The sequence below is a fragment of the Antechinus flavipes genome, chromosome 5 (assembly GCF_016432865.1).
Source record: "Antechinus flavipes isolate AdamAnt ecotype Samford, QLD, Australia chromosome 5, AdamAnt_v2, whole genome shotgun sequence".
NCBI lineage: Eukaryota > Metazoa > Chordata > Mammalia > Dasyuromorphia > Dasyuridae > Antechinus > Antechinus flavipes.
The window spans coordinates 114,860,004-114,872,171 of record NC_067402.1 but is presented as its reverse complement, the minus strand read 5'-3'; the positions used below and the strand labels follow the sequence as shown (position 1 = coordinate 114,872,171).

The 12,168-nt window shown below is 36.9% G+C and overlaps 1 protein-coding gene across 1 annotated transcript in view; it reads right to left on the bottom strand.

The window, feature by feature from the left end:
• Positions 1-2,132: 2,132 nt before the first annotated feature.
• Positions 2,133-12,168, bottom strand: part of TNPO3 (transportin 3) — a 127,071-nt gene continuing 117,035 nt past the window's right edge. The window contains exons 21-23 of the mRNA XM_051962960.1: positions 10,668-10,780; positions 4,659-4,751; positions 2,133-3,350 (exon numbers count right to left, since the gene is read on the bottom strand). Of these exons, the coding sequence (XP_051818920.1) occupies positions 4,691-4,751; positions 10,668-10,780 (174 nt within the window). The 3' untranslated portion in view covers positions 2,133-3,350; positions 4,659-4,690. The remainder of the gene's footprint in view (positions 3,351-4,658; positions 4,752-10,667; positions 10,781-12,168) is intronic.

Sequence of the window (12,168 nt, the reverse complement as noted above, 5' to 3'; positions counted from 1 at the left end):
CTAATTTGGGGTTCTCTTGGAAAAGATACTGGAGCAGTTTGCCATTTCCTTCTGCAACTCATTTTACAGATAAGGAGACTGCGGCAAACAGGCTTAAGTGACTTGTCCAGGATAATACAGCTAATGTCTGGTCTGCAGCATATTTTCTTTATAATTAATTTTTTTATATTACATATTTTATACTTTTCCATTGCTATTGAGTCCTCTCTACATTGCTGTTATGGATTTGTTTTGTTTTTAACATTTAGGAAAACATCAAATGGTAGTAGGGCAATAGGGTGCTCTGATTAGCAATATGCATTTTTCAAAATTTCTTGATTGCTCCTGCTATGGATGCCCCATCACCCACATTATTTTCTGATATACATTCTGTATTTACTGACTCATGGACATATTGCCCTCCCTAAACAGAACTCAAATTCTAAGAAAAGATAGTATTTTTTTGTGCCCCTAAGTGCCCAGCATAAAATAGGCTCTTAATAAATGACTGAGGCTATAATTTTAATAAAGACAAAGCTGTAACTCACTCCTCAGCTTCATTGCTACAGTAAGACTTGGATGCTGCTTTAGTTCAGTCCCACCTATCACTGGAAAACAAGCAAACAAAGCAACCAAGTTTTCTTCCATTTTACTTGGAACTTACTTCTTCTAGTATTTGCATAAGCAAAGGACATAAAACCCACTATATATCTTAAGTTGGAAAAGATCTTTTTCCTTCTAGGATGTCAAAGCTAGCTTCCACCTTGTAAGAGGTTGTTATTGTGTAAGACTTGAGCACAATTAGGATGTGTTCCCCCTAAATGCTCTTGTGAAGATCCTGCCACAAAACAAGATGAGTATTTTTTAAAGCTATTTTTTTCAGAAGAATAACAAAGTTCAGCACTAAGCGTTGTTCTCATAAATGAAGTCCTTGCTAGTGACCCACAATTATCCCAAAGGGGCAACAATGGCCAGTATACACAGATTCACCCTACCAGTTAATTTCCCTCATTCCCTGTACTACCTATTAGTACAAAACTCTTCAGATGGACAAAGATCAAGTCCTGTTACTTCTATAGCTCTGGAGATCATCAGGATGTCTCTGAATAATTCCAAAAACTCATCAGCTGAGAAACCCGGGTGTCAGGCATAGGAGATTCTTATCTCACAGGAAATATAGGTCAGGTCACAGGTGCTGGCAGAAATGCAAAGAAATTACACAGGCCTTCCTCTAAAGATTAGCCTTCATCTTTGAAAGACACAATGTCTGGTACACAGCAGGCACATAAAGCTAGCTGAAAAGGTAATTAAGAAACTGATTACTAAAAATGCTAAAAAAGCATTTATTAAGTATTAGGGATAGAAACAGAGGCAAACAAGACCCATTGCTCAGCCATCTCTAAGTCATGCTGCCTGTCTTCCAACTTGTACATCCCTATCCCTGTCCCATCCTTCCCCTCCCTTCCCACTCTCCCCCAGTGACCCTTCGCTCTAATGATTAGGGATGCTTTCAACATAGCTTGCCTGGCACCAAGGTCACTAATCACTTTCTTGCCATCTCAAAAAGGAAGATGATCCTAAGAGTCACGGGTCCCTAACTACAATTATACACCACTGGCATTTAACAGTTGATGTAGGTACCCTTTCTCTCCATAAACACCTATAAGAAAATAAGAAATGCAACACAAGAATTCTAGACCTTAAGGAGAAAGTTGAGGGGCATTGGGATCAGGTCCTTAAGAAAGATGAGACTTGGGTTTTTTTCCCCTCCTTTTTGATCTGATTCTAGAAGAATTGTACATGTTTAACTGATGTGCTATCTAGAGGAGGGAGGTAGTGGGAAGGGAGAAAAATTTGGAACACAGGGATGTGTTTGCAAGGATGAATGTTGAAAACTATCTTTGTATGTATTTTGAAAATAAAAAACTATTAAGAAAAATAATCTGCTATTAAAAATAAAAAATGAGAGAACTATTACAAGCCTGTAGCAATACTCTAGGCAGAAACGTGTCTTCCACCTGTAAAATGACCAAAATGTTAATCTAAACCTTTTCAAAGGTTTGTTTTTTTTTTTTGAAGGGGGGAAGGGAATTCAGAAAGTGAAAAAAGTAGGGGAAAAAAATGTTCAAATAGAATTAAGACAGAGAAACAAATTAACATTTTTTAAATTTATTTTTTTGTTGTTTTTCAGTTTATTTTTTGTTGTTGTTGGTTTGTTCTCGAGATGGCTACAACACCAGACGGAACAATGCACTCAAGTCCAACACCTGTGCAGGGCTACACTGCTTTGAAATGTTAAAATCTGCTTTTGGTTCCCCCCACCCTCATCAAATAATTTTCAAATCTTTGAATAAAATAGTTATTGGTCAGCCCCGTAAAACACACCTCTTTAAATCTCAACCCCCTTTTCCTCTTTCCCATATCTGGGAAAAAAAAAAGAAAAAAAAATACCTCAAAAATTTTTTTTAAAAAAACACCTAAAAAAGAGAAAAATTTTATATATATATATATAATATATATATATGACTCCCCCAGTTTTGGACTCTTCTTCACGAGGCTGACAACGACTGGATGAGCCAGATGCAAGTAGACTTAGGGTCTGAATGGGACCAGAGTTGTGGGATGGGCTTGAACTTTGATGCTCCCATCCTCCCCTGACTTACTGGTGAACCGCAGGTACAGGTCAGGACTAGCTCTAGCTGTCATGCTCATTGTTCCTTGTCTGAACATCAAGTTTAAAGGGGGAGAGAATTGGAGGGTGGGAGAAATCCTTACTCCACTGGGATCCCTGCCCCCAACAAAATAAAACAAAATACCACCCCCCGCCCCAAATCCCACCAAACACCTCCAAAGATGGTTTTTTTTTCCTGCTTCCCCAGTGCAGCAATTTGGTTAATTCATTTCAATAAGTAATTCTGTTGTGTGGTTTTTGTTTCATTTCACAGAAAGTTTACTACTTTGAGTGTGGTGTTTCTGGGTGTTTTTTTTGTTTGTTTTTTTTGTTTTTGTTTTTGTCAGGCAAATGTTTTTCTTCAGGTTTCCATTTAGCTTTTCTGTTTTTTTGTTTGTTTTTATATTTTTAAATATTTTTTCCCTTTCTAAAAACAAGTCCATTAGGAAACCAGTTTCCCTCCCACCATGCTGGACAGGCTGCAGCCAATTCTTTAAAAAGAAAAAAAATCACTCCGATTTGCCCTCTCACTCATAAACAGGAACTCCCCACAGGATTGCCCTAGGAGGCCAGAGTCTCTCCTGGTTGCTGTGACAGCACTGGTGAAAGGCTGTAAAAGTCCCTCTGCCACAAGGAAGGTTTCTGATTGTGAGACACATTCTTGTTTTCAATTTTCCTGTCTTCTAATAAAAAGACATTCCTGGGAAAAAACAGAGAAGGAAGCTGATTAGCAGTGCAGAGTCAACTTTTATTAGGCATTGCATCCTCGGTCTTCTCCGTACGGGACTGTCTGGCTCAACTCTCCCTTTCTACCCTCCCACTGCAATTGGGCTTCTACTCCGAGTTCAGTCACCAAATCTGTGACTAGACACTGGTTCCAAGAAGATTTCTTGTAAACAGACCAAACAACTATCTGAAGCAGAGCAGTCTTCATCACTTAAAAACAATTAACTATCCATTCTGTACTTAACAATGCACTCCACAAATACTGATGGTACCTGATGTATCCAAGCCATTTAAGAACATAAGGCCCAAGCCTTGGAATCCCGCCTACCCATTCAGAATATCCTCTTGGGAAGACAACCTAAAATCTATAAAGCTTTTTGTCTTTTTAGCTAAGAGAACAACATACAATTAAGTGGTACCACTGACAAAAACTTCCCTGGACAAGGCGCCTTGGCCCCAACCTCCCACACTGCTGAATTTTCTTTGCTTGAAAATTCAACAGACAAAGAATTCTCCAGCTTAATGAAAGAACCAGAAGTAGGGAGGCTTCAAAGGTCTTGCTTTGGCTGTACCAAAACCTTCAGTGTTACTTTCCAATTATTTTTCTAGTTTTTCTTTCTACTTTCCAATTATTATAGAAGAAATTTTGCTAATCATGAAAAGTTAGACTGATAAAGAATAAATGTATATCATTCCTAGGATTAGTTCTATATCCCAACCCCATCACAATTCTTTATACCCCAAATAGTCCCACTACATAAGATACATACACGATCAAAAGACACTTAGCTGCTTATCACCTTTTATCCAAAGCTTCTTAAGAATAAATGTGAGAAAGAGAGACAGAGAAAGACAGAGACAAGAGGCACATATACATAGAGACACAGAGAGACAAGAAAGAGAGAGAGAGAGAGAGAGAGAGAGAGAGAGAGAGAGAGAGACAGAGACAGAGATAGAGAGTGTGTGTGCGTTTAATAAAGGAAAAGCAGGAGAAAAGAGGGAAAGTCCAGTTCAGGTCAATACTGCCCAAACTTGGCCCATTCCCCACAAAGAAAGAATGCAATCCAGAAGAAGTCAATGATAAACACTTCCTTGATTATATGTCAATTAATGCCATATAGTTATAAGTGTGTTCTACAATGATCATTAAAACATATTAAATTCTTCAGACCCTCACCCTCTAGCCCTAGGGGTTTGCCTTTATTTAGACTTTTGTCATCACCACTGAATGTTAGGAACAACCTGACAGCTCTTGCATATCTGGGGAGAATATTCAACTCACCTGGGAGACAGGCACAGTTACAGGAGCTCAAGTTATCGAAACAACCTGGTGAAGTCCCTCAAGGCCCAGCAAACTTGTTTACATTCCTCAGCACTGGAAAGAAAAATGATCAATTCTTTAAGGTTTAGTGTTGACAAGAGAGGGGTGAATCAAGATGAGAAGAATTCCAACATAGGCAGAGATTCTGCCTCAAGGTTTCTTGACTGCATCTCATGTTTATCCTTTAAATGAAAGTTTTATGAGGAACGCATGTTTTACAGAAGGGTTGAATGAATGTAAAAATGTCTTTTTTGGATGCTCTATTTTGGCTGAAGACCTTGTTATAAATACATACTAAGTAGCAAAAGCCCCTATTAATGCAAAAAACAAGTATGCCCTATTGAGGCTCTGCCTTATTTTCTATGCTAACTTAATGTTATATTAAACTTCTACTCACAATAACACAATTTAGGTTAGAAAAGTTCAGATGGAAAATGAAGTCTATGATTTTCTAGTTAAACAGGCTACTCAAGATTTCTTTCTGGGGGAGGAGGAAAGAAGAGTTGAGGCATGTAGAGCAGTAGCAAGAAGAGGAGGAAGTTGGATGTGGTCCTCAAGCAAACACTGGAGCTTCCTGGGGAGTATATCAACACTGAGCTGACCCAGAAGGCATTAACTTAATTTTATCTTTTCAAAATACTGTTTGGCATTAAAAATGTGACTAAGATAAGTAAATTTGGAGAGCAAGAGATAATTTATTATCAGATCTTTGGAGAAGAGAGGAATTTATGACCAGATTAGAACTAGAGAGAATTTTAAAGCCAATGTTTCTGAAAAAGATCTCATTTCTAGAATATATAAAGAACTGTGTCGAATTTATAATACAAGTCATTCTCCAACTGACAAGTGGTCAAAGAATACGAACAATTTTCAGATGATAAAATTAAAGCCTTGTATAGTCATATGAAAAAAATGCTGTACCACCTCCCAGATTAGCTGACAGGAAAAGATAATGATGAATATTGGAGGGGATGTGAGAAAACTGGGGACATTAATGCATTGTTGGTGGAGTTGTGAAATGACACACCCATTCTGGAAATCAATTTGGAACTATGCCACAGGGCTATAAAACTGCATACCCTTTAACCCAGTGGCGCCATTATGGGGCTGTATCCAAAGAAAATCATAAAGGAAGGAAAAGAATCCTCATATGCAAAAATATCTGTAGCACTTCTTTTTGTGGTATATTAAGATAATGGAATATTATTGTTCTATAAAAAAATGATCAAGGGGCAGCTAGGTGGATAGTGTATAGTATACCAGCCCTGAAGTCAGGAGGACCTGAGTTCAAATCTGACCTCAGACACTTAATACTTATTAGCTGTGTAACCCTAGGCAAGTCACTAAACCCTAACCGCCTCAGCAAAAAAAAAAAAAAAAAAAAAGAAAAAGAAAAAGAAAAAAGGCTGATTTTAGAAAGGCCTAGCAAATTTACATGAACTGATGCTGAGTGAAACTAGCAGAACCAGTACTACATTGTATGCAACAACAGCATGTGCAATGATCAACTATGAAAGATTTGATTCAATGATCCAAAGCAATCCCAATAGACTTTGAACAGAAAATGCCATCTGCATCCAGAAAAAGAACCATGGCAATCAAATGTAAATCAACACATGCTATGTCCACTTCTTTTTTTCCATTTCATTCCTCCCTTCCCCTCCCCATGGTTTTTCCCTTTGGTTCTGATTTTTCTCTCCCAACATGATCCATAAAGCAACACACACATTTAAAAATAAATACATTTTAAAAAGAGAAAAACAAAAGTGGCTGAGGTACTAGAACATCATTGTAATTCCAGGTAACAACAGGTAACAAAATGGGCACAATACTAGTCCAATATCAATAATCTTGTAAAATTAGCCTAGTACAAGTTCTATGTCTAAGACATAGAAAGTCTTAGAATTATCTGAATATCCTCATGCATGCTTAGAATGAGTTCAGGTGACCCATTTCCAGGTATAGGCCATATTTTTGGAAATTTTCTTTCTACTTGAAGCAAGTGCCATCAAGGTAAGAAATGCAAGGAATGATGGATTGGGATAGAAGGGAGAATAAAAATGCGGCCCACATCTACATTCAAATTTTTCCACCTCATGAGTTTTAAATATCAAGAATCCTGATTTGAATTAAAAGCAGAATCTTAGAATGATTCCCATTCCTCCATTCTAATAACTCAACAAGAAAATTCTAGATTTAATAATAAAAGTCTGTGTAGCAATTAGAATGAACAAGGCCAGATCCAAACATGCTGTGAAGGAGTAAGCTAGCCCAGGTTCAAGGCCAGCATAAATAGTTAACTTAGAGTCTCCAAAAGTTATTTAACGGACTCCTTGGAAAAATCTCAGAAGAACTGGGCTTCTTCCTACTCCTATTCACACCCTCTCTGCTTTTCTTTCTCTCTCAGTTCATTTTTAGAATTATATAGATTCTAGTAAAAACAAAATTAACGATTTTGGTATTAAAATCTCAAAGTAATAGAAAACCTACCACTTTTAAGTAAGGTTGGAAATCTCAACTTATTTCTTTGTAAGGAGAGGGATGGACCATCACCCCTTTGGATTTTTAAAAAATATATATAATGCTTTCATCAGGGAATCAAAATTAAAAAATAAAAAGCATCAAAATGATAGTAAAAAAAGACTGCAGAGAAGTTGCCCAGAATAAGGTATAGATATAGAGAATAAGCCCCAGAATCTTCTTGGCCTCTGCTCCCAATTCTGACATCAGTTTTCTTTGCTGGGAGGTAATGTTCTATGAAGTTCTTGAGCATTTCAAAAACCATCATATCTGAAAACCTGCCATGATAATCATCTAAAGTTAGTGAGATAAAATAAACTGGAGCTATTTCTTAGCTGTTTTCTATCTGTTACCTTTTCGGGGCAACTTGATACTAAAAAAAAAAAAAAATTTTCATACTAAATTTATTCTTTTTGACATTTTAAAACTTGGATTCCCTTATCCTATTATCCAGCTATCTTTATTAGTTTCCATTCCGTAACTTCCAAGTCAACAACCTTTTACTTTTTTATTCATTTATTTATTTTTATTCATTTAACTTTCTTTTCTCAATTAACAAGCATTTATTTCCTGTCCCTCTTACCCTTCCAAATTTAGAAGGAAATTATACTAACCCCATCTTGTAAAAATTATGCATGAGTAAGCAAAACAAACCCTACATTGTCTCAATCATAAATATGTCATCTCTGCATCTTGAATACACTCAGCCAGGAATCAGGCAGCACTGTCTATCAGTCTCCTGGAATGAATCATGATGGATCACTGCACTGATGGGCGATTTTAAGTCTTTCAAATTTGTCTGTCACTACAGGGTTTCGAGAACCTGCTGAAAAAGAAGGTATTTGAATAATGTCTCCTACGAGGCATGATGGGAAAAGAATTTACTGAACAGAATTCTGTGGCTTACTTCTTGTGAGCAGGGTAATTGGTTACTAACTTAAGCAAACAAAGGATCCAATATTGACTTATAATGATTTTTGTGGACAGGAAGCATGGGGAAATGGTATATATAATAATCACAATCTGGATCAGCAGCATCTCTTTGCCCTGAAGATCTTTGTGCAATTTATGAGAGGGCTCATAGGATAATGTAGAGAAATGTGAAATGGGACTGAAAAGCATTCTAGTGATTAGCAGGCCATGTCAAATGAGAGAGATTATTTAGGTGTTTTGGAAAGCAGAACTGATTTTAAGATGAGAGTTTACTGCAGGCTCTGAATAATAACTCTGAAAGCCAGGAGTTTGCCTGTGCTCTTGCAGAAGCACGTCACGACTTGCTAAAATGAAGCTGAACCAGTTCACCTTCTCCTTGCTAGGATGGCAAATCTGTAACATGTTGGTACTAGTTCTACATCCAGAAGGCAAACTGAGCCAGCAGCTTAAAGGCAACAAGCAATCTAAAGAAACCAATTAACTGTAAAAGATGAGAAAAAATGCTAGGTCCTCTTTCAAACTCCACTGCTTTTTTCTGCAGTCTGTTCACTCTTTACCATCATGTCAAGCTGTTCTAGGAGGAGCTGCCAAACTAGTTGAGCAATGAAACATCTAGGGGAGCCCAAGCTACAACATGAAATCAAGTCAACAAGCACTTTTTAAACACCTACTATGTTCCCACATTGTACTCAGTGCTAGAAAAACAAAGAAAAGCTTTCTTGATACAGATCCTGCTTCTCAATACCATCACTAAATAAAGTCAGTTCCTGTACTCTAGGAGCTCCCCATCTACTGGAAGTATCAACATTCAAAAATTATGTACAAGATACAGATGGGATAAATTCAAGAAAACCAATGGAGAGGAGAAAAGTCACTGGTTTTATGAGTACTTGGGAAAGGCTTATTATAGAAGGTCTATGACTAGGACTTGAAGCAAGCCAGAAAGCTGGAAGATGGGAGATGAGGAGGGAAATAGTTCCAGATATGGGTGACATCCAGGAAAAATATGTTGAGTTAAGGATCTTGTGTGAGGATAGTCAAGGAGGCCAGCGTAATTATGAATTCAGTGAAGCTAAGTATTTCTGCTTTTTACTGTGGGGGAAAAACAAAAACAAAAACACGTTATTAAAATGGAAGAGGCTGCACACTTTACAGTAATTTTCTGAACAAAGAGGTAAAAAACCAAGAGATCCTCTGGTGACCCAAGGAGAGAATACTTTCAGAGATCTCTTGCTGCCTCATCACCATACATCCTTCCACTTGACCAAATTAAAAAAAGAACCAGGCAAAAGCACCCGTGGACTGCTCTTTCCTTAGTTGTCTCCACACACAAAAATTATGGATGTAATAGTTCTACTGGACAAAAATTCATAGTTATAAGGAAATTAAAGACATTTTATAAGGGTTACTTCAAGAACTATTCATAAATACCCCATGAAAGGGAAATCCCCATTTCCAGAAAAATGAGACAACCCTGTCACATGTTATTACCCAGTCATGCATACACAAATCACTTTGCTTACTTCTGAAACAATACCTATTTCTAGAGCAGTGAGATTTAATAGAACAATTCTCCTTAATCGTACAGAAATTAGAAATCATGAAAACAAGCCTGTGGGGGCACTTTGGGAGATGCTACAATTTAGGTATTTTGAAAAATCAATAAAATAAAACAACTCTCCAGAGGGTATTTTATTTCTATCAGTTATCAAGGCAGGCAATAATAATAATTATAATAAATAACAGCTTATGCTTTTATCACACTTCATACTTGCAAAATGTGTTTGTCTATATACATATATATGTACATACAAACTCATATAAATAAAATTTCACTGTCACCCCCTCACACTAGCCCTGTGAAATAGGTAAATCACATGTATATTAATGGATTCTTTTTCAGATATAGGATGAAGGCTCAGAAAAGTGATACAGCCAGAACATGAATACAGGATTTTAAATGCCACATCCAAAAATGAGAGATACCAATTCAATACCAAATCCCATTTCCAAAGCACTGCTATTTAGCTTTAAGATCTTAAACAGAATGAGACAGGGATACAAGGAAAATCTATTATCAATGATTCTAGAATTTCTGATTTATGTATGTCACCCCTGGCAGGGAAGGCCATTTACTAAAACACTAAGCCATGGCAGACATCCTCCATCATCAATATAAAAAAATCCACGCTAATGATGTTTAGTAAGTAAAGAAAAGCATTTATACACAGCTCACGTCACCTACCTCATCTATGACACTATTACACATAATAAAGTGTTACTGATGTCTGTTGATCTAGCTTTATAAAGGAATTTTCAATTCAAACATTATAGTACATAATCCTTTTCAATTCTACAATAGTGTTTGTAGACACAGTAGGATGAAGTCCTAATGATAGAAAGCACATCCATTAGCTCCAGTGGAAATGAAACAAGGGTCAGAGACGTTTGTTCTGAGCTGGACACTCCATGCCACATCCCCCCACAAGCCTCAGAACCTCCCCAACATTCACTCACCTAGTAACCTGCTTATGGAAATCTGTAAGTTGTTTATGTGTCACTGTGACGGCTCCCACAGTTGTTTCCTTTGGTAAACCCTTCAAAGAATTCTCTAGCCAACGACAAAAAGTCTGTATTGAGAGAAAAGGTTAAAAATAAGGTGATTGCAGAGTAGTGGACTGTGTGTGCGGCAGCTAATTAAAGCAATTATATTCCTTCAGCAGCATTTATTAACCTAAACCTGGAGCCAAGGTAAAGAAACCTAAACTATTCCTTAAGCCTGAGGTTAACCCTTGCGAAGTAACTGAAACAGTCTAAAAGAAGCACGCTAGAGACTGTTCATCACAGCAGAAGCAGATAAAGCAGATAACACTTCCTTTTTTTTTTTTTTTTTTCCTTAAACTTTTTATTGACAGAACCCATGCCAGGATAATTTTTTACAGCATTATCCCTTGCGCTCACTTCTGTTCCGATTTTTCCCCTCCCTCCCTCTATCCCCTCCCCCAGATGGCAAGCAGTCCTTTTATATGTTAAATAGGTTACAGTATATCCTAGATACAATATATATGTGCAGAACCGAACAGTTCTCTTGTTGCACAGGGAGAATTGGATTCAGAAGGTAAAAATAACCCGGGAAGAAAAACAGAAATGCAAGCAGTTTATATTCATTTCCCAGTGTTCTTTCTTTGAGTGTAGCTACTTCTATCCATCCTTGATCAATTGAAACTGAATTAGCTCTGTTTCAGATAACACTTCCAACTGAATTCTCTCAGATTAAATATAAACAAATCTTCTTGGGGTTCTTCTGTTACTGCTAGTGGTTATTAACCCATATTCTCAAAAATTGGGTGAACCTTATCGCCAGTAGCAAACTATCTATTGAGGTTAAAAATCGAAAGCAACTCAGAGAGGTGGAGAAGCAAAAAGCTCAAATCAGATGGGCCTAATAGTAATCAATCTTCAGAAAATATATGAAAGGCTGAAATCCCAGAAAGGGGGAAATCTTTAACAGTAGGACTATTTCTAATCTTTGACAATATTATAGTTTCTGTCTGCCCTTTAAGATAAAAAAATTCTGATTTAACCTAAATTTCACTTTTACTGCTATTGTATGCTTATGTCCTTCTGTACTATCCTCAGTGGACAAGACCATTCATGTAGCAGTCATTTTTCACATTATCAAAACGGCTTGAAAACACCCCTCTCCTTTTAATTTTACCTTTTCTAAGCCAGAGATAATAAATAAAATTTTTTTCTGAGCTCTTATTTTTCAACTATTTCTTTGTTTTCATTATTTTTCTCTAGATAAGCTTCAACATCCTAAAGAAAATATTCTAGCCAAGGCGTCACGTCAGTAGGCTAGAAAACTATTTTTCTTCTCTCAAATATTTTCTCCTACAAACATATCCTTTCATTTGGCTTTAAATTTTTACTAAGTTTGAATAAAATTAGGGGTTGAATGAAGGCTAAAATTTCAATATTCCTCCATATGCTGCCCCCTAGGAAAGACAGACAGCAT